Source organism: Natrix helvetica (assembly GCF_964273705.1).
Source record: "Natrix helvetica genome assembly, chromosome: Z".
Taxonomy (NCBI): domain Eukaryota; kingdom Metazoa; phylum Chordata; class Lepidosauria; order Squamata; family Natricidae; genus Natrix; species Natrix helvetica.
Window position 1 is genome coordinate 48,687,243 of NC_138554.1, and position 22,518 is coordinate 48,709,760.

A 22,518-nucleotide genomic window follows, 5' to 3' on the forward strand; every position below is an offset into this window, starting at 1 on the left:
AGATATTAAAACTAATTGTAATATACAGTACTAATGGTGGCATATGTGGTAAAAGAATGTGTCAGCAGAAGAAAAGGCAAGGTCCAGTATTTACAGGAAAATAGAAGTAGGAGGCTGGAAAAGTCATGCAGTGTGGATGTATGACTTGTAAGAAACATGTTAAGTGGAAGAAGTAGAAGAAGGTACATAGGCTATAATAACATACTTGTGGGTTTTCATTGTGTAGTTGAAAAGAGTGTAGATAGGAAGGAAAGCAGCTCATTTGTGAAGAATATGGATTGTGGATGGGACTTATCATTGTATTTGTTCACTTTTTTATTTGTAGAATAGGAGGAAAAAATGCTTATTGGGTTTTGGGAATTACTGGTGTAAATAGCGATTTTAAGATAATTGTTAATATTTCTTTGGAAGTGTTCACAAATTATTTACAAAATATATTTACCGTTTATGATTACAAACTATATAATTTTATGCCATTTTAACGAAAAGGGAATTTATGTTGTCTTTGTTACTGCCATGACTAGAAAACAATATGGTATAATACTGTTGGTATATAACTTCCTGTGGGAAAAACAGTTGTCACCAAGGTTATTCTTATGTTGTCTTTTGCTCTTTTTCTTTGCTATTTTGGGTAAAGTAGTTTTAGGTGTTTTATTCACTGGTTTTGTAAATAGGATTTGAATTTATATTTAAGATGTTGAGCTGGTGCTTTTATATTTGAGTGGGATTTTGTAGAGGTGCTTCATTTTATCAAGCAAGATTTGCATTTGGAAAAGGGATGGTTGATTAGCAGCTTCTGGAGTATATGGTAATTCCATAATGGGACTAGAAGTGGTTCTTTCAAGAAATAGAAAGTCAAGAAGATTGTTCCTGTTCCTTCATTTGGCTTGATTTCCAGCTAAATGGGAAGATACACCCATACCTCCTTTTTTACTTCAATTTTAAATGAAGTCATCATCTAGGTGATTTGATTCTTGATTGTGAGACTGATCTGATTTGTATGTCAGAAACCCAGTTGGAGAAACTGGGTAATGTCATCTGGATGCAGCTGTTCACTCGATGTCTGGATTCAGAAGTAGAAACAGGACGTGGGATGGGAAGAAGGTGTGGCCATATCATTGCTAAACATTATGTCCACTTTGCAAGACTAAGGTGCAAGAAGCTAAGAATTCAAAATAGATTTACCTGGAATTGAGTGAGACATATTGTTTATGGGCATTGTAAAATACTTGAGTAAACTTTCAGGTTATTCAGTTAATTTTAATAAACTTAATATACTTGCTACTAGTTCTAACATTTTCATAGATTCATTTAAAAATCCTGAAATGTATAGAAGAATAAATACAGTTTACAGCTAATGTTACTCCAAATTTGATATATATTCTTAGATGGGTTACCAGAAAGTTTTAAATTTATAAGATACTAAGAAAAGTTTAATGGAATTTAGTTACTTCTAAATTATAGTATTTATATGATTTGGGATTGATAAATTAATTTTTCAAGTGATTTTGGGACTAATGTGGCCCTTTCAGAAGAATGAATTCCTCCTTGAATCTTGGTAGCAAAGTATGATATCTTTATAGACTTCATTTATAGACAAAGTCGCTTATATTCATGGTCATATTCACCATTGACCATGAATATAAGCAATTTAGCTTATATTCATAACATCATTGAATGATGTTGCATTGATTTGTCCTGGATTGTTAGATCAGTTTCAGTCTATGAAGATGGTGCTTTGATGAATCTGTGCAACCACATATCCTTGAGAGATTAATCAGGGAAATACTGATCCGTAATTATTCTTATGTTGGGGAAGTACCAGTACCTGTTACAAAACCAATAATAGATTGTTTGCTTTTTAATTATTTCAGGCCATCTTTGAATTTCCCATTTCTGAGAAGATGATGGTGGAACAACTTCAAGTTTTTTGAGTGAAATCAATTATCTAAATCTATTTCAGGGCAGGCAATGCCATAGATGTGGTATGGGTTGCCTTTATGGATTATTTATTAACAGAGCCCTGATAAGGACAACTTGTCTCTTCTTGTGAATGCCTTAATAGTTTTTGACATTAACTTCTGAACTACCTTGAGACTTGAGAGTTATAAGATGGCTTTGTTGTGGCCCTTCCCAAGTGAAGAGTAGGCTTAACACAGTAGTATTACTGTGTTACTGAGACTTTCACTTCACTTTTTTTAAAAGGTGTAACTGTTACAGCACTTAGTTCTATTCCCCAGGTTAGTTACTGTTTTTATGAGACTGCTGGGAGAGCTTGTAAAAAGTGGTAAAATTCAGTGGCACTTTTATACACCTTCCTTTTCAATTTTTGTCAGATTTGTTGGGTTCCTGGTTGTTTCCTGCCAAGATTGTGCTACAGACAGCATGAGTTGTAATATTAAAATTAAATCCAGACAAGCCTGAAGCTTTGATGGTAGGAGAAAGGGTGTTAAATCAATTTGAGGGAATACTTTCTATCCCCAAAGGGAGCATTTTCCCTCTTAAAATATCTGGTCCACAATTTGGGGGTGATCTGAAACATGATGTCCATGCACACATAAGTTAATGCGGTGGTTAATACAACATTGCCATCCACATAAGATAGCTGGACCCTTTTTTTGTTGTGAATGATTTAGCCACATTTACCCATATAATCGTAAATTCCTCATTAAACCATTAGAATTAGATCTTCAAGAAATTGGCTTTAAGAAGTTACGGAAATTTTAATTGGCCCCAAATCTGGCAGCTAGATTTCTGGTACACATTTTCTGGTTTAAAATTATTCTTCACTCCAGATTTCTTAATTTCAGAAATTCAGGTATTTTGCTGGGAGATATGAAGATAGATTACCATATTTTTCGGAGTATAAGATGCACCTTTTTCCCTCAAAAAAGAGGCTGAAAATCTGGGTGCATCTTTTACACTGAATACAGCATTTTTTGCCTCCCAAAACTCCGCCCTCTTCGCCAAAATGGCTGTTAGCTTTTAGAAGGCTTTCAGAGAGCTCCTGGGGGCTAGGGAGGGCAGAAATGAGCGAAAAATGGCCCATTTTTTGCCCACCCCCAGCAGCATTCTACAGGCCATTTTTTGCTTGTTTTTGCCCCCCCCCCCCCAGCACTCTACAGGCCTCCTAAGGGCTATTCATGCCCTTTAAAAAAAATGAGGATGTTGCATAGTGCAAAAACTTTTTTAAAAAATTGTTCCTCTTCAAAACCTTGCTGCCTCTTATACTCTGGTGTGTCTTATACTCCAGTGCACCTTCTACTCTGAAAAATACGGTAGTGCTATATTTAAACAGTTGGAAGAAAGAACACTTACTTTTTTTCTGCCTATTGGTATTTTAGGGCAATGTTTCTTAAATGTTTTTCTCTCAGATCCCCTTCCCATTCTTAAAAATTATGGAAGGCTGTAAATGAACTTTTCTTCGTGTAGATTATATTTATCAGTATTTTGCATATTGAAAATTAAAATTGATGTACTCACTATCATTACCACTTTTCATGATTGTTTGATGAGATTTTAATATTATATTATTTTTCAGCATAGGCTGGCAAATAATTTTGATTTTGATTTCAAGGATTTTGAGACAGACGCTGTCTCCCACCCAGGTCCACTGGTCTAAAGCATGTAAATTTAAAATAAATTTTAATAGTTATTTTTTCAGAAATTGTTAGATGCTTTGCAAATACCTTAACACTGCTAATCTGTGAGATTGTGATTAATGTTCTTGGGAAAGGCCGATGTGGACAAATAAGTTTTCAAAACAAGGAATTGTGGCTTGATTAGAAATGGGAGAATAAGTTGAATTTTGAGGATAAGAAACAACTTAATCAAAGCAAAGTTAAGGAAAACCATAACCATGTGTTGAAGATTTTCCCTGTGCCCTTTTATGTTCATCTGTAGTTATTCAAATAGTTAATTAAAACTTTTCAGAGAAAGTATTTTATAATTAAAAATTTCCTCAGCAGAGGAAGTATTTTATAGATGAGAAACAACAGGCAAAGAGAAATTGTTAATATATCAAAACTTATTAATACAGGAAGATGAACTTAAGAGAACAATTAACTAACTGCAGAGGGATTTAGTTTTCAATAATTTTATATGCACAATTAAGATAAAGGTTTAATGTAGATTAAAAGATAATGAGGATTAAACAACATAAAACAAAATTTGAAATGAATTGTGTACAAATGATGAACATATAATTCCAAAAGAAAATAACCTGTTGGAATTTGAAACAGAAGAGGAACAAATTAAAGATTGTATGAGAAAATGGGCAGAGAGCATTGGTTACAATATACAGATGGATCAATGGGAGAGAATGTGGATAAAGGGATTGAAATTCATGTGTTATAATTTTTAAGAAATATTTTAGAAAATGATAGGACATCAGAAAAATTATCTAAGTTGTATAAAGTTCAAGTCGGTGATGGAAATTTGAAAGACATAAAGGAACATTTTACTATGCATTGTTGACCTGTGAAAAAAACAAAAAAGAAATCGGAGAATATGACTATACAAAAGATTTTGAAGATTAATATTGAGATGAAATCAGAATTCTTTTTATTGGGACCTAAGGGAAGTTAGTTAGAAAAAACTTATGGAATACTGATTTTATATATATGGTAACTGCAGCAAGATTACTACAGGTAGTCCTCAGTTTGCAACAGTTTAACGACCATTCAAAGTTACAATGGCACTGAAAAAGTTATTTATGATCATTTTTCACATTTACTGGTATAACTGTTGCAGCATCACCATAGTTATGTGCTTTACATTTGGATGCTTGACAACTGACTCACATTTCTGACAGTTGCAATATCCCAGAGTCATACAATCCCTTTTGTGAACTTCTGACAAGCAAAGTTAATGGGGAAACTAGATTCAGTTAACAAACCATGTTAGTAATTTAAGAACTGTAGTGATTCACATAGCAAATGTGGTGAAAAAAGTCATAAAATGGGGCAAAATCCACTTAACAAATTTTTCACTTAACAAAATATATACTCAAAAAAATGGAGAAAAACTGAAATACTTAAAATGAAAAATGATTGAAAAAACAGTGAATAAAGGGCTGAAAACATTGTAATTTTAAGGGGGGGCACAAGTAGTCCTCAACTTATGACTATTCATTAAAGGATGGTTCAAAGTGATGATTGCCTTAGAAGAAGTGACTTATGACCTATACTTGCATTTACAACTGTCACACCACCCTTGCAGTCTCATAATCACATTTGGGTCTCTTGACAACTGGGCTTACATACACAACTGGTTGCAGCATCACTTAAAGACTGTGGAGATTCGCTTAACTGCCATAAAAATTGTTGCAAAATTGAGTCCAACTTGACTTACAACTGCAATGATTCACTGTACAAAAGAAATTCCAGCCCCATCGGTAGTCGTAAGTTGAGGGTTATCTGAAATTAGTTTGTAATTACTGGAAAGAAGAACAAAAGTCATTTCTTAACTATCTTTTTAAATTTCTTTAACTGTATTCTTATCTGCACTTTTCCTTTTTTTCTTTCTTTTCTTTATATACTTCTGTATTTGTCTTTAAGCTATAGAAAACAGTTTTAATAATTTTTTAATAAATTATTTTAAAATTATTTTTATTTAACATTCTTAACATGCGCAATTAACAAATACCTTTACATCTTTAAAAAAATTAGAAAAAAAATCAAATCAAAGAATATAATCAATGAAAAAAAGAAAATAAACAAAAATCTCTCTCATTTTACATTTATCGATATTCACTGGTTTACTAAATGCAATATTATAATATAGTGTTGTTAAATACCACAACATCTCTATCATCCTCCTGCATCCTTTGATTAGTAGACAGTGTTGCCTTTTCCAAAACAGATAAATCACAAATTTTCAACAACCATTCCTTAACAATCAAAGTTATAAACCAAATACGTTTATAATTTTTTAGTATCATTTTTACCACCACACAGCTTGATACAACCAAAAATCTCAATAAACACTTAGATTGCAAAGCCTTGGTATATAGTTCAGCATCATAAAGTATTATTTAACATTTAAAGATTTCCCCAAAAAGATATGAAGTGATCACAAAACCATATCATGATTATTTTTACTAAATCCAGTGAAAGCTGCCATCGGGATGTTCATGCCAACAGTATGCTTGGGTTATTTTTTGGTTCAGTTCTTAAACTTCTTTCTGTCTCATTCCTAAGAAACATAGAGCGTAAAGGGGACACCTGACAAAGACTCTGCCACAGTTCTGAGGCTGCAGAACTTATATATGGTCATGTCCTTTGATGGCAGTGTATCTAGCATGTGAGGAGAGAGTGGTGTCTTAATTGAACAAAGGATACCATAATTTCTTTTTCTCCCTTGAATTATTTGCTTCTGTTACTCTGCAAAACACTGCAAAAGTATAGGAGTTTGGTGATTCTTGAAAGTGATCCAATTTCATGAGTGATTTTAATAGGCCAAATTATGGCTGTTGTTATTCTTTGTGAAAATGATTGTACTTTTCTAGAAAGAATTTCCTTTGTTTTAAATTACAGAAGCACTTCTTGAACAGGCCATGATTGGCCCATCGCCAAATCCATTACTCCTGTCCTATCTGAAATATGCCATCAGTTCTCAGGTAATAACCCCAGCATAAATCCTTTCAATTTCAGAGGATGTAAATTAATGTTAATGGATTAAATATTATTTTAGTTATAGGACAATCTTTGAAAGAGGCAATTGGACTTTCTGGTTTTTCTTTGAAGACATTTTGCTTCTCATCCAAGAAGTTTCTTCAGCTCTGAGGTCAGATCAGAGCTGAAGAAGCTTCTCAGATGAGAAGCAAAACGTCTTCAAAGAAAAACCAGAAAGTCCATTTGCCTCTTGAAAAAACATATTTTGATCATGACCTGGGTGACTGAGAATCTCCATAGACATTTACCCCTGATTTTATTCACATGTCCACTTTAAATTTTGAGACTAATGTTTCTTTTAGTGAAATCAATGAATCTCATTGTCCTTTGCTTTCCTGCTGATCTGCAGAACTATTGCAGATAGTTGGCTTTATTGTGGGGAGTGGGTTCAATTATTTGAATGGATTAAATATGAAAGTTTAATTCATGCTTTTGTAGCCATTTTTTTAAAAAAAAAATCTTATATGGCCAAAAGAATAAAAACTGTTGTGAAAGCCTATGCCTTAAAATAGAAATTGTCTTAAAAGGTGCTAATCAACTGATTTTTGGCTAACATGGGTCGTTCCCCCCCGCCCTGTACAATGGATACATCTATTATTCTTCAAAAGGATGTTAGATACCTTGTACAAATTTTATGATAATGGTGGTGGTGATATGTTTTCTTATCATTATTCCCAAAATGAAAGAAGTGACTGTTTTTATTGTTTTTCCATTGCTATGAATTGCCCCATTGCTGTGAGATTCTTGGTAAAAATTGCCATAAGAGAAGCTTTTTTGTTTCACTTAAAACTCCTTTTTTTTCTTGGGCTGCTCACTCTAATGTTGATGTGAAACTACACCATTGCCTAAAAATGTCTGTTTAAATTTGTGCCAGGCCAGTGCTTCAGCAAAGCTATATTGCTGATAGGTGACCTTGCTGTCCCTCACCCTTTTACACAGCAGTTGAAATGGCAGATCTTGTTTGTGGGTTTGATTAAATATTAGCTTTAGCTTGTAACCATCTCCCCCTTTCTCGTGTTTACAGATGGTGTCGTATTCTACTGTTCTGATGGCCATCAGCAAGGTAGTATTCAAACATTTATCTGTGTCCCTCCTCTGAATGTTGTCATTCTGCCCTTTGCAGGCTTGGCTCATATAGAGGGCACCAATGTATATTCAGAATCCCCATAAACCTGTTCAGATATGACATCAGCTGTACAATTTAGCAGATTTTGTGAGCCAGGGAGAAGTGTTAGTTTCCCCTTAGAGCTTTACTGCAAATTCTAGCCCATATGACTGAGTGCAACATTTTACCATTGCTTCTATAATTCATGCTTGAAAATATAGTACCATGAATATTGATTCTATATGTGTACTTTACCAAGTTTTGTAAAACAAGAAAAAGAGGAAGATTTAAAGGTATAAGATCTTATTCACTTGGCAGCATTGCCTAATTGTCATCTGCTTGCTTTTGTAGACCTGTCTTCAACAAACTTTTTCTTTCCTCATCCATTTAGCAAAGAAACAAATAGTGTAAATATGCATTTCACTTTTAAAAAGTCATAAAAATATGTGCAGATATATTTCATTAGCCTGATGGATTTTCATGTCATAGTCTTGGAACCCTTTCAAACAGGGTATGTGATAATAGAGGCCTCAGATTCCACAATCATTATAGTTTTTCCTCTCCCTTTCCTGAGAAATATTTATACAGTGCATACACTACCCAACTCTCAGTAATTCTGGTCAGCTTACTCTGGGCAAATCCCTTATTTGCCATTTCCCAGAATTAAACTTTGAATTTTAAATCTAGAATCATGTCTTTAATTATGTTTTAAGGCTGCATTCATTCACTCTGGCAAGTTTATTTATTGATTGATTTGTATGCTGCCTTTATTATTCTTACAAATAACTCAAGGGGGCAAACATATCCAACACACTTTCTTCCTCCTATTTTCCCCACAACAACAACCCTATGAGGTGAGTCACAGGGCTTACTCAGTTGGCTTTCATGGTTAATCCTAACCCTGATACAGTTTAGACCAGGGGTGTCCAAACTTGGGAACTTTAAGACTTGTGGACTTCAACTCCCAGAATTCCCCAGCCAGCATAGCATAGCTGGCTGGGGAATTCTGGGAGTTGAAGTCCACAAGTCTTAAAGTTCCCAAGTTTGGACACCCCTGGTTTAGACAGTTTGGCTTGTATTATTGTATCGCCTCAGCCATTATAGTTTTCAAGATGCAGTACAATATATGGTTTAGCATGTGGTGTAAACCTAGTTAATTGTGAGTTAGTAAAGCATAGTAACATTACCTACACAATGGTATAACAAAATGAGGGAACTTATCCTAAGTGTAACAGACCAGCAGTTGGCTGTCAAAATAAAAATATAAAGAGTGTAATGTAGATAATCCTCAATTTACAACCATTTATTTAATGATTATTCAAAGTTACAATAATACTGAGAAAGATGATTTATGACCAGTTCTCACACTTATGTCCATTGTATCATTCCCACAGTCATGTGATCACATTTCAGGTGCTTGGCAACTGGCATGTATGTATAATGGTTGTGTCAAGGTTCCAAGTAATACATCCCCTTCAATGAGAACTCCGAGGCAGGTATATTCCTTAAAGAACATTTACTGAGTCATATCAAATTGGCTCTCAAATTGGTGGAAAACCAGCTCTTAAATTTCTGCTGGATTTACACTGAATTAAAAGTAAAACTTTGTCACTTCCCCCCAAAGTCTCCAGTCTAATCAGCATATAGTCCAGTTCCTAGGTCATCTCAGTCCCCATCTTTCTAACACCTGCACGAATGCCCTTGATTCCCAGGCCCCTTAGCTCCAGGCTGTGTCAGCCCTGAAGCAATGTGAAAAGAAACTTCCTTAGAGGAAAGCTCCAGAAAAGAAAATGGCCACAGTTAGGGCAGCTTCAGGTTGTAGTATCCTGGAGTCCTGGGATTATCACTTGCAACCTTTCCAGGAGGTTTCTGACAAGCAAAGTCAATGGGGGACCCAGATTCCCTTAACAACTGCATGACTCACTTAACCAAGTGATTCATTTAATAACAATAGCAAAAAGCTTGTAAAATGGGACATGATTGACCTAACAACAGCCTTGCTTAGCAATGAACATTTTGGGCTCAATTATAGTCGTAAGTTGAGGACTGCCTCCATTTTTTCTCCAGGATTTATTTTCAGAATTTCTAATTTGCTAGATAGCACCTAATTCAAAATTTTGCACTGAAGGCTGAATTCTAGACTTGGTTAAAATGATTAGTCTCCTCTCCTCTTGCCTGGGATCATCCATTTTGCTGGAAGATTTAAAATCAGATGTGGCTGAAGTTTTAAAAGCTACGCCGGGTAGAGTGAATTAAAAAAAAAAAGGTAAAGATTCAGTAGATGGTAACTATCTTCCAATTTTAGACTGGACTGCATCTCCATTTAAGAAGGCAATACTTGGTGATATTTTGTTAAATCAGAAATATATTTCCATTGGAGACTTAATTATAAAATATAAAGTATGACACATTTTGATAAAATATAATGGGAACATAATTATCTATTAATAATGTTTGGTATAAGACTCTTGAAACATCGAAGTGAAAAAGAAGAAAAAATGGTAGGAAACATTAACCTTACAAGATTCAAGGCCATGCCTGCCTTAATTTTTATATTACTTAAGACCAGTTATAATGTTTTTGTGGTTCCTGATTTAGTTTGATGACTTCTCCCGATATCTCTGTGTCCAGTCATTACTCGAAATTATGGACATGTTCTGTGACCGTCTAAGGTAGGGAATGAATTGTATGTTTAGGTGCATATGTGTTGAATGTAGATGAGACACTGGTATTATCAGGCAGTGGCTAATCTAATGCCTGCTGGTTGCTAAGATCAGTCTTTTAACTATGATATTACAGTCACAAAATGTATTTATGTACGAGTATTTGCACTGAGTTCAGTTCCCAGATGGTGTGGTCTCTTTGGTCCTTTCTATTCACAGTGTAAGCTCTTGATAAAACTCACTGTCTCAAAAGCAAAATCCTTTTTGCAATCTTTGAAGCCAGTTGATTCTTGGAGAAAGAATCATTGTTAACAAAAAGAACCAAAGTTCCTTTTTTTTAAAAAAAAAAAAAAGGAGAAAAAGGGACCTCAAAAGAAGAAGATTGAAACACTGTGAAAACTGAAAATGGATCTTATGAATATAAGCACACTGAGATAAAATGATACATTTAGTGGGGGTACTAGGATCATTGATGATGTTACCTAGTTTGGGTAATGAAATGTCTGCAAAAAAAACAAGCAAGTTCAGAGAGCATCAAGTCATGTCAACCCTGAGTTAACAAATATTATCCTTTATTAGTGATACATTTAGTATCCTGGTAAATGAATTGTATGTAAGTAAACAGTGTAATTTCTGCTTAGTTGCCATAATCTGAGCAAGAGATTTCTTACATTTTGAAATAAAGCCATATATTTCAGATGACTCAAATCCTATTAATAATTTTTAAATTACAAGCAGTCATATATTCATGTAACTTTTCAAAAATTCTTTGATAGACCATTGAAATTCCAATACAAATAAATGGAATTCATAACTCTAAAAATCATCTAACACATGAATCCCAGAATAATATGTACCGACTATTAAGGCATATCTGAGAACATACAGTGAGACTCACTTTATCCATAACTTTGCTCAAGCACATTCTTCATCAGTCTGAGATATTGTGATAGCATATCTGAGTAGGAGGAAGCTACATAGCTAATCAGGTCCAATCTTCAAGCATTATGAAGCCACTAACCTACCTGTGATAACTGACTATGGTTTCAGCAATATATATATATTCAACAATTGATTAAGCTAGTGAGCTAGATTAAAAAAAACATAAGGAATACAAAAAAGAGCAGGAGGAAGGAAACTATTTTACTATGCTGTGTGTGTGAAGAGAAGCATTTGGATTTTTAAAAAGCCAGATAATTAGCAACTGAATATATATATATAGAATTATCATGTACACTAATTTCTCCTACCTCATTTTCAATATTCCTGAGAAAACCACAATTGTTAGATAAGGCTTTTTTTTCTTTACTTCATCTTTTATTTCAAAAGATTAAAACTCTGTAAAGATCTTACCTTTCTAAATTCAGATTAAATGTGTTATATAGAGGTAACAGGTGAGTGAGGGTGCTGGAGTGGATTGAAATGTGAGGAAACAGAAATTTTCTCTTCCTATAAGAAAATAGAAACAATGAATATTAAATTGTTACCAGAACACTGATAAACACCTGTTACAGCCAGATACAAAGCCCAATACTTAATCCTCTCTCTGCTTAATTCAATGTTCTGCTTTTTATTTGATCAGAACCCTTCAGCTCCGGGATTATTGCTCCTTGTTGAAAAAGTACTTGTCCCATCAACAAGATTTTTCTCTCAGCCCCCATCTGCTTTTTGGGCCCACTTATGTTAATCACTGAATGATTGAATATTTTCTCTTTTTAATTTGTTTAAATAAAGACATGAATTGTAATAAAAGCGGCAACCTGCACTGTGGTGCCACATTATGCAAGATGTTTGATGTCATTACTTTGATACCCCTGGTTGATAATACAAATCCCCTGATATTTTACTCTTTCCTGAGAAATCCCCAAAAGAAAGCAACGGACAGGAAGTTAATTAGAAAAATCAAAGTAATAACATTTTGCATTATATTATACTTTGGGGTATTCAGATTACATGTTTGCTGTAGCAGTTCTATGCTAACACTGCAGATGGAAGGCTGATATTAAGCACTCGCCACAGAATTAAGATTTGAAATGGGCATTTTCTAATTGGCAAGTTATTCTCATAGTAGGGTACTTACAGGTCCTTGTGGCTTAAACTACTGTGTTGAACATAGTGTTGCTGCATGTACTCTTGCACCATTTTGCTCTACTGCTTTTACTATTGAGCTCATCATTTCCATAAAGGGAGTTTACTCTTGCTGAATTCAACTGAGATGTAGCTAGAGGAAAGTATGTCCATGACTAAACCTGATTGGACCCAGTAGCATAATGCAACAATATGGCCTTTCAAGAATGGGCAGTGGCTATGAAACAGGGAAGTCAGTAGTAGGCAGGCAAGTGGAAAGAAGTTTACAAAAATCATTGAAGCTTTCAGAAATAAGATCATCTATCTTTTCTCCTTCACAGTTGAGATTTATCTGGCCACCATGACAATTGAATGATGATGAAAACCAGAGCTTGCTTTCAGGTTCCTCTTCCTATTGTCACATATCTTTTTACTTTCTCTGCATCATAGCCCATGTTCTAGTAGGGGAAGTCTTTCTCTGATACTTTTTGTGAGATTTCTCATTTCTCCCACACCCCTCTAAAGAAGCTAGGATTACATTTGTGTTTCTGAAGACCATAGAAATTCTGCAGTAAATGGTTTGCATGCCAAGCAAGATAGTCTTTTTTTGCTAGATATGACTTATTTTGTACCTGTCTTACTCCACTTGCAGCTGCCACGGTAAGGCAGAAGAATGTATTGGCCTCTGTCGTGCCCTGATGAGTGTTCTAATTTGGATGCTGCGGTGTGCTGCCTTCTATACAGAAAAACTGAAAGAACTGCTGGAACAGGGGGCTGCAGAGAACCAGCTCAACATGTGCTTGGAGCGTCTGGTGAAAATCCTGGGGAGCACCAAAAATCAGGCCCTGATTCATATTGCCAAGCTGGAAGATACATGTATGTGGCCAGTGTTCATATGGAAGAGATATTTTTTAACATTATGAAAAGAGCAACATACTACAGATTTTAATACAAAACATTTAGTCTCCAGGCTTCAGACTCACTAGTGTGCTCACTTGAATTAAATTGATGATAGAAATATTTTATTGAGGTTCTTTATAAGGCTTGAATCAGTTTCTTAATGATTCTTATTTTTTGTTGTTTTTGGTGGTGGATCCACAAAACTTTATAAACTTAACAATTATTCCCATCCCTTCCCTGAAACTCAAGGAAGCAATAGCACACTTACAGTAATCTAGCTGCACAAGGTTGGTTAGATTAAGATGAAGTTAGGACTTTGGATAGCAGCTGCAGATTCATAGACTGAATTGATATAAAACAGATCTTTATACGCTTCTTTTAAATCAGCAAAATTGTATATGCCTGCAAATTGGTGAGGTTGTTAGTTAAACCAGGAAGACTAGAAGTCTTAACCTTGTCTCTGATCCTGTTCATCACTATTCATGGGTGTCAGCAATAAACATACTTAATAAGATTCATACTTATTACTGAGCCTTTTTCCAGCCAGGTTGCAATCTGCCAAATTTCAAGTCATTTTGTAACTGCTTGTGTGTGAGAAACTGAGTGTGTATATATATATGTATGTATATAAAAATAATTTTCTAGAAGAAAAATAAATGAGATATATTTTGGGTTGTTGGACAAACTATGTGATTAAAATGTAACCTTTATGGTGTTTTGTTTAGCTTCCTGGAGTGCAATTGAACAGTCCCTTGCCAAATTGGGAGACAATGTTGGACATATTAACAATAATCAGTTGCGGAATCAATTGGAAGAGTGCATTAATCTTGTCAAAAGGTGAGCAAACAACAGCCACAGGTTAAGGAATAAACAATTTTCTTCTCCTTATGCAAGTAAAGTTAAACCAATCTCTTCTTTCTTTATGTCACAATTCTCTGTACAGTATCCCTGCCATGCTCTCAATTCATTCAGAACAGTTAAACAAAACAGGCTTCCCCACCATACATGCTGTGGTGCTGCTAGAAGGAACCATGAATCTGACTGGAGAACCACAGCCTTTAGTCGAACAACTGATGATGGTGAAAAGGATGCAGGTATGGATGGATCATAGAGGAATTCTCAGTATCTCTGTACTTGTCTTTCTGTTTCGCCTTCTATAGAGAAAATATCTTGATGGTTTTTTCCCTTTGCTGAGCCCGGATGAGCATGGCCTGCGTGGGCCATATCCAGCCCACAGGCCACCAGTTTGACAGGCCTGATGTAGTATATGTTGAACTCAACCAAATGGCTTATCATCAGGTGTGAGCCTATTGTTTCATTTTGTTCAACAATATACAGCAGCTAAATCTTTGAATAGCCAGATATATGATCTAGCCATAGTCTTTTATATGCAGAACATATACATATGATGGAATATCAAGTTAGGACATTTCACTGGTATTCATTCTGAGCTGTACAGCCCAATATTATTTTACTATATAATAACTATCTAGACTAGAGTGACCTACCCATTTGAATGGGGATACAATGACGTACAATGAATTATTTAAGGAATTTCTTGGTGAATAGGCTGGTAAGTAAGACCATGACACAATCATGTATATCTTTATGTCTTCCTATCTGGTGTCTCAGACAACCAACCTCCTTTCCAGAAATGGAGAGATATTGACCTTGCTCTTCCATTTTTTTGAAGTTATCTTCCTTTCAGCAAATTAGGATTCTTGGTATGAGACCCTTGGCTACTACATACTGTTGATTCTCTTGGGGTTCCATGTTCTCTTTTTGGGAGTAGTGGTATGGAACTTGCCATTTTACCATTTCAGCCCTTTTTTTTAATGGCAAAGCTTTTCTTTACCTTTTTTGCAAGCATAGCGTTGATGACATCCTAAAATTTAAAACATGCCCATCAGCCCACAGAGATTGGAGACCTGACCGAAAGTTTTCCCTTTCCATTTTCCGTGGAATGAAATATGCATAATTGGCTTAGTAAAAAAAAATGCTGCTCTTTTCAGAAACTCTGTTACATATTATTGGCTACCAAGTAATTTTTGGATTCTTGGCAGCAGGAAACATTTTGAGAGAGCAGGAATTTGCAATGTTTGGTTGAGGTTGGGGTGAAATGGAATTTCTAGAAAAGCTATGATTAGACTATACATTTACATATTTAGCTTATGGTGAACTCTAGATCATTTTGTATTATAAGTAATTTCCTTTTGATCAGACCTGAAGTTTTCTGTTATTTTTTCCCTCTGTTCTTGGTTAGCGTATCCCATCCCCACTCTTTATTCTGGAGATCTGGAAAGCTTGCTTTGTGGGACTGATTGAATCTCCTGAAGGGACAGAAGAGCTGAAATGGACTGCCTTCACTTTCCTCAAGGTAAGCCTAAATGTCAGGGAAAGACAGATGGGCTTAGCTGCCTTCAGTAGGATTCTGACCAGAAGGCTGTCATGAAGGAGTGTTCATGATAAACATCTGGCTTTCAAAAAAGGTCAGAGAAGACAATATCTCAGCAGGACACTATGTGCAACGTCCTTGGTTCAATTCCTGATATTTCCACACACACACAGAGCTGCAAAAATCTATTTATGAAATTTGTAATTCTTACAGGCAAATCCAAATTAGATAGACCAATTGTCTGAAGTGATACAAAGCAGTTTCTTTCACTCCTAATAGAGAGAATTGTTTAGTCACTTGTCTTTGTTTATTCCAATTGTGTGATTTAGGTGAACGGAAGGAATTCGATATGAACTCTTTCTAAAATCTGTACTATTTCTTTACAAATATGGTTTCAATGTTGTTTGCTTTTTCTACATCTTCTGCGAACTCTCTTATTAAATATCCAAGGAATCTTTTTTGCATTTCAAACAATTCATGCTCATTCAGTACATCTTTTCTTTGGTTAGTTATTTTTGTGGATTGTTTTTCTTCTTCATTGTAGAGTGTAGAAGAAATTCATTGTAGAATGATAGTGTCAGGAGTGCATTCAGATAGCTCTTTAGCTTTCTGTATGAACTATGGATGTGTTTGTAAGCTTGTTTTTTTGCTTTTTCTGCAATTGAAAAAAAGTTACTTTTAGAGAAATAAGAATTAAAATGGAGAATGGCTCAAGTACTATGACCATGTACTAGCTAGAAGTGCTAGCTTCTAAACCATGAGGGTCCTTAGTTTGATTTTCTATGGCCTTCAGAAGGAATTTAAAAATTCACTGCAAGTAATCTGTTCAGGTGTCTGACAAAGGATATACATTTTTGTTCCCTGTGAGGAGTAGTATGTGAGAGCAGAAAGATGAGGGAAAAAGGAGATGATATAAAGAGAGAAAGAACATGGGATTATCTTACTTATTTTGGCTGTGACTCTATTCATCAGTGGTATGAATTCCCCAACATAAGGGGAATTGTTTACTTCCCTTGGCAACTCCAGGTCAAACTATTTCTGGGGCAATATACCAAAGATTAGATGTTCTTTTTTTTTTTAACCAAAGTTTTATTGGTTTTTTTAAGATTTGCAAGGGAAAAAGTAGTGGAAAAAGTATACAAATTTTGGCAGTTGCAAAGTGTGGTAGGCGCCCCCTCCCTCCAAACTCATAGTATACATCTGGGTAGAAGTCATTAATACATAGTCATATATAGTCAGCATATTAATTCTATTGGTACTTTCAATCAATTTAATACATAGTAGTATATAGTCCACATGTTAATTCCATTAATACTTTCGATCAGTTTATGTCAAGAAGATTTTCTTATTCATTTTTGTGATCTGAACTTTCTTGGTATTGCCCCATCTCCCCCCGCCGGCAGAGCTCTGGCCCCTCCTGTGTCCTGCATATCCGTTGTAGGATCTTCAGTTTTTTCTAGGTGTATTTTGTTTTTTTCCATAAAGGCCTGTGCCTCTATGGGTGTGTTGATTCTAATTCTTGTCTCCTCCCAGAATATTAACATACCTTCAGGCATCAACCATCTGAACCACAACCTCTTCTGGTATAATTTATTCGCTAATTGCGAATAATTTTTCCTTTTTTCCCTAACTTTCTTGGGGATCTGCTTCAAGATGGTTATTTCCCTATCATGGTATGTCAGGGCTTGCCCCCTTTGTGCACCCAGAATTTCGTCTCTTGTGCTTTTTCTGAGGAATTTAATATGTACCTCCCTGGGTACGTTGTGTGTTCTGGCATAGGCTGAGTTCACTCTATAAACCAGATCTATCTCCCATTCCATCTGTTGTTTTTCTTTATGGGTATATTCGGCCAAGATGTTTATCATGATGTCCCTTATGTTTTCATCATCTGCTTCCACGTTTTGAAATCTAAGATAAAAGGACATTCTCTCAAATTCTGTTTTCATTTGTTGGGTATCAAGTTCTTTGTTTCTCTTCTGCACCGCCTCCACCCCCTCCCTCATCTCTGTCACCCCACCCTCCACAAGGTCCAGTCTCTGTGAGTTCTTATAAATTTGGGCTTGATTCTCTTTAATTTCTTCTTTCATTTCCTTTAATTGTTTCTTAATTTCCTCTTGTCCCTGTAAAAGTTGCTGAAGCATTTGTTGCAAATCCATCTCTGTACTTTTAGGTTGCATCAGGTCTGTTATTTTTGATTGTGTAGCAGGACTGGAAGTTGCTGATGTCGGGGCAGAGGTAGCAAAGCCAGGCTTTCCAGGAGGTGGTCTTTTAGGAGACATTGTTTATAGAATAAAGAGCTCAGTCAGTGTAGAGAATGGACAGCTAGAGTGGCAGGGCAGCCAGATGAGTCCAGGAGGCAGAGGGTCCAGGCAGGAGAGAATTTCTCTAATCAGCCTGGCAGTAGAGTAAAATTTTTCACCCCAGGGAGTTCAAAGAGTAGGAATCCACAAGAGATTTATCTGAGTAGCACGGAGACAAAGACCGGAAGCCTGAATTTTTAAAGGTGGAGTCAGGTTTCACAGTTCATGAAGACAACGGAAGTGTGCCATCTTGCCCTGCCAGCTTCGGGTTTAGAGGCATAACAAAGTTTTCAAAGTTCCCAAAGTTTTCAGATCATCAGTATATTATGGGGTTAAGTTCAAAGAAAGTCACTTTAAGCAAGGGTGTGGCATCATTGGTTGGCTCTCCCCCCTCCTCCTTCCCCTGGGGCTGAGAGCAAAATTGTTCCAAGCCGCCTATCCGAGGGGGGGGAAATCCCCCTCCCTCCAGCCGCGCCTCCCAAGTTAGTCGAAAGAAAAAGTTTTAAACTGCTGAAAAGTTCTTCAATTCAACAAAGGGAGTGAAGGGGGGTATGCGCCTCACTGCACCGCCGCTGCTTCCTTCTGCTTGTTCATTCTCCGCGCAGCATTCAGCGAGACGCCCACGCGTCCTCCGATCTGCTCCCCGGTGCCTTGGGCGAAGCGGGGGGCTGGCCGCCGCCGATCCAGGGATCCCCTGCGATGCCGCCCCTCCGGCAGGATGCCTCTCCGGGGCGTCCTGTGCCCCCCAAGGAGTGGGGAAGCCCACCGAGAAGCCGGAGCGAGCAAACACTTGCTCGTCGCTGGTGGCCGCCGGAACCGGAAGTCTGATTAGATGTTCTTTTTAAAGTATAAGGATATTTACAGACCTATCAGATCCATTTCTTCAGATATTTTGGCATAAATTGTGGCAGAAAACTGCAGCCATGTTAATTCTTGATTTCGACTCTGCATAAATATATACTTTCAGATCTATTCTTTTTCTGTGTATCTGGTGACATTCGTTGCCATATTAGCGACCCGAAGCCCAGGGTATTCTTTGTTCTTTCTTCTAAGCTGGTGTCTTTTGGTAGAGTATGAAGAAGTCTGCATTTAGCTGCATAATATTTTTTGTAATATAAACATAAGCCAGATGGCTATGTCTTTCTTCTTCCTGGCTTTCTTGGTAAACACACCATGACGCTACTAGATTCCCCAAAAGAGACACAACAAATTGCAACTTAACATTCCCGGCTTGTTCAATAAATCACTACTGCAGCTCAAGGACATCATGTATCCAATTGTCCATGCAGAGATGAATACATTAAGCATGAAAAAGACAAACAGATATACACAGGCACAGCCTGTGGACAAATTGGAATATTATGGAATAAAAGATAGGACAGTTAACTTGTGAAACAGCATGAAAATCGGATTAAAAACATCAAAGCTTTCCTTTATTTTTTTGGATCTTCTCCACAATGTCACTGCTGTGTCTTCAAATGCTTATTCATATTCAGCCAATATCATAGCTAAGCAGAGATATTAAATCTGTCTTTTCTACCTCCATCAAATCAGAAGAACTTCAGATTTCTTCCAAAAATATAGATATTTACAATTGCATGGCATATAATAGAGAGCTCTGGTTGAAACTCTCCTGAGGTATTAGCTGAGCTACTTTAATGTTACAAAATGTTCACAAATATTGTCATTTTGCCCAGGCCTTTGGTGAGTGGCCGAAGCTCTCTTTAGATTATGTGCACTTTCTTTGCTGCCCATCTGGTTTTGTCATTTTGACATCTTTCTTCTTCATTTTTTGTTGTTGTTTTCTTCTTTTAAATGTTTTTAAACAATTTGTAAATCACCCAGAGTTGCTGTGAGTCAGGCAGCATATATATTTGATGAAGAATAAAAGGAACCTTTTTATTTTAGTCTTGATCAGCAAAAGTCCATTAAGGGTTACCATAGAGAACGACGTATCTGTTTTAACCTTGATCACATAAATCAATTTTATATTTCTTTTTTTCACTGCTAACAGTCTTGATCTTTAATCCCTTCAAATAATCTCCTAAAATTCGATTTATTTTTATTTTTTCTTTGTCCTTCTCACAGAAGGAGCTTTGACAAACCTCTTTTTCAAATCTAATATAGGAAAATAAGCCAGGTTTTGGTCTGTTATTTGTATATCCCTTTTAATTACTAAAACATCAGGTGACTTTTTATTTGTGCAGTGTATCACTTTTTCCGTATTATTTTTGTAGCCTATTATTTTTTAATCCATTTTCATATCTTACAATATATAACATGTCCTCTTTCATGAAATCTTTTAAACATAGTCTGTTTATAGAGGCAGACATTATTAAAATGAATTTCTGACCTCATTGTTCAAAAATTGTCATTCAGTATATCCAATATTAAAATATTTTGCATACTTCTGTATTAGTAAGTCAAATTTAAATATTCTTACCTTTTAGTTGTAATCTTTAATGCCTTTTGATTCCCTCTAATGTACAACCTTCAAAGTTCATCCTATTATGTTTTTTTAAGATAGTTCAAAACATAAGTATTTTCCCAAAGGAAGGAATATTCCAATTAATTCCAAAGTCTTATTTGAAATCCATTTGGATCTTTAGTCCATTTGATTTCCAAATCAAAGTTCCAATAATTCTTTTGCTGTTTATTCCAAAATATTTTGTAAGTCTTTAAACTTGTATTTAAACTTCTTTCCCGGAGTATTGAAGGAAATTAACCCAGTGCAATAAAACCTGTTGACTGAGGCAGTGGTGGGTTCCTACTGATTCAGACCGGTTTGGCCGAACTGATAGTTTGGCAGCCTGGGTCGCTGGAACTGGCAGTGACCCAGGCCTGCCATGCCCCCAAACTGGTTCTCCCATGTTGTCTTTTGCTTCTGGGCATGCGCAGAACTTTTTTTTTTCATTTATGGTCAAATGCGCATGCGAGTCAAGCAAGAGCGTGCACAAAATTGTGGGCGCACCGAACCGGCAGTAATGCCAGCAGCAACCACCCCTGAACTGAGGGTTTCCTAATAGCTGTTATCAATAGCAGTTAACAAACAATAATCAAAGGTAATTTGGCCAGAGATAAATTATGAAATTCCTTACTATATTATTTTTTCTTTGGTTTTTTTTTTGTTTTGCTTTCTGTTTTTGTTTCCCATATTTTCTACTTTTTAAATTCTAGTTTGTATTAGTTTTTATGTTTTTAATTGCAGTTTTTAATAAAATTGATATGAGGAGCATCTCGAAAAATGAACCAAAGTTTATGGGAGGAATAGGAATAGATTTATATGGAAGAAACACTGTTAGATGGACATGAAGATCTTTGTACTGTTAGGGCAGAGGAGAAAAGACTAGGAACAAAGATTCCTAAATGGTTAATTTTATTCTTTTTTCTTTTTTTTTAGATACCACAAGTTTTGGTGAAATTGAAAAAGTATTCTCCAGGAGAAAAGGTAAAAAAATATACCAGAATGACATTTGAGCATTATTTTAATGCTCTGTTTTGTTTCCTATATTTGCTTTTTCTAAAATATGGGAAACAGAAAAGAACCAACAAATTATGGGAAACAGAAACAAATAGAAAATTATTAATTAGGGTAGTGGTAATCATGTAAACTGTGACTGTGCCATGTCAGTGACTACGAAGAGTGACGAGCAGTATAATTTTGAGAAATTTTGTTTTAAGAAAATTAAATGCTCATTAACAGCTTTTATTTGACTTCTTACAATTCTCCCTTTTGAAATTGGAAATCATTATGATTGGCTGCTCCTGCTCCTCCTTAATACAGACACAAACCCAGCCTACCCTTCATAATCAAATTCCACTAAAAGCTGGAAACAATTAAGGAGTATTTTTCCCAAAGCAGCAATCATTTTTTAATCCAAGGTAATTGCATAAAATATAGATAACAGTTTACCACATATAAAGGTATGGAAAAAGAAGCAACCACTTTATAAAATTTCACTCCATAGTACAAACAGAAACAGAAAAAATTATCAGGATATCAAATGTGAAATAATTATTTTTTAACCTCATTAAATATAAAAAATGCATATTCCAGTTATTCTAAAATATTCAATGGTATATCTTACTGAAATTTACTGTCTCATCTTAAAATTTATAACAAATTAGGGGTAGAGTTACCAGGGCTCAATTCCTAGATTTTTAAAGATCTAAGGGAGAATATACTGTCCCGTTCTGCTGTTGCAGGATTTCACAGAAGATGTGAATTGTGCCTTTGAATTCCTTCTGAAGCTGACACCACTCCTGGATAAAGCTGATCAACGGTGCAAGTAGGTCCCTTTCATAGTAACATCACAAATAGAAGATGTAGAACTTTCTACAGCTAATCCCAGGGTTACAAGCATTCATTTAGTGCCCTTTCGAAGTTATGAGATAAGCGCCCCAAGTGTTTATG

General features: G+C 35.7%; 1 protein-coding gene across 4 annotated transcripts in view; it reads left to right on the forward strand.

Moving 5' to 3' along the window:
* Positions 1-22,518, forward strand: part of MED24 (mediator complex subunit 24) — a 74,219-nt gene that overhangs the window by 10,548 nt on the left and 41,153 nt on the right. For all 4 annotated transcript variants that reach the window (XM_081969737.1, XM_081969738.1, XM_081969739.1 and 1 more), the window contains exons 3-11: positions 6,537-6,619; positions 7,699-7,737; positions 10,378-10,451; positions 13,162-13,385; positions 14,135-14,246; positions 14,353-14,503; positions 15,673-15,786; positions 21,505-21,552; positions 22,311-22,393. In XM_081969737.1, the coding sequence (XP_081825863.1) occupies positions 6,537-6,619; positions 7,699-7,737; positions 10,378-10,451; positions 13,162-13,385; positions 14,135-14,246; positions 14,353-14,503; positions 15,673-15,786; positions 21,505-21,552; positions 22,311-22,393 (928 nt within the window). The remainder of the gene's footprint in view (positions 1-6,536; positions 6,620-7,698; positions 7,738-10,377; positions 10,452-13,161; positions 13,386-14,134; positions 14,247-14,352; positions 14,504-15,672; positions 15,787-21,504; positions 21,553-22,310; positions 22,394-22,518) is intronic.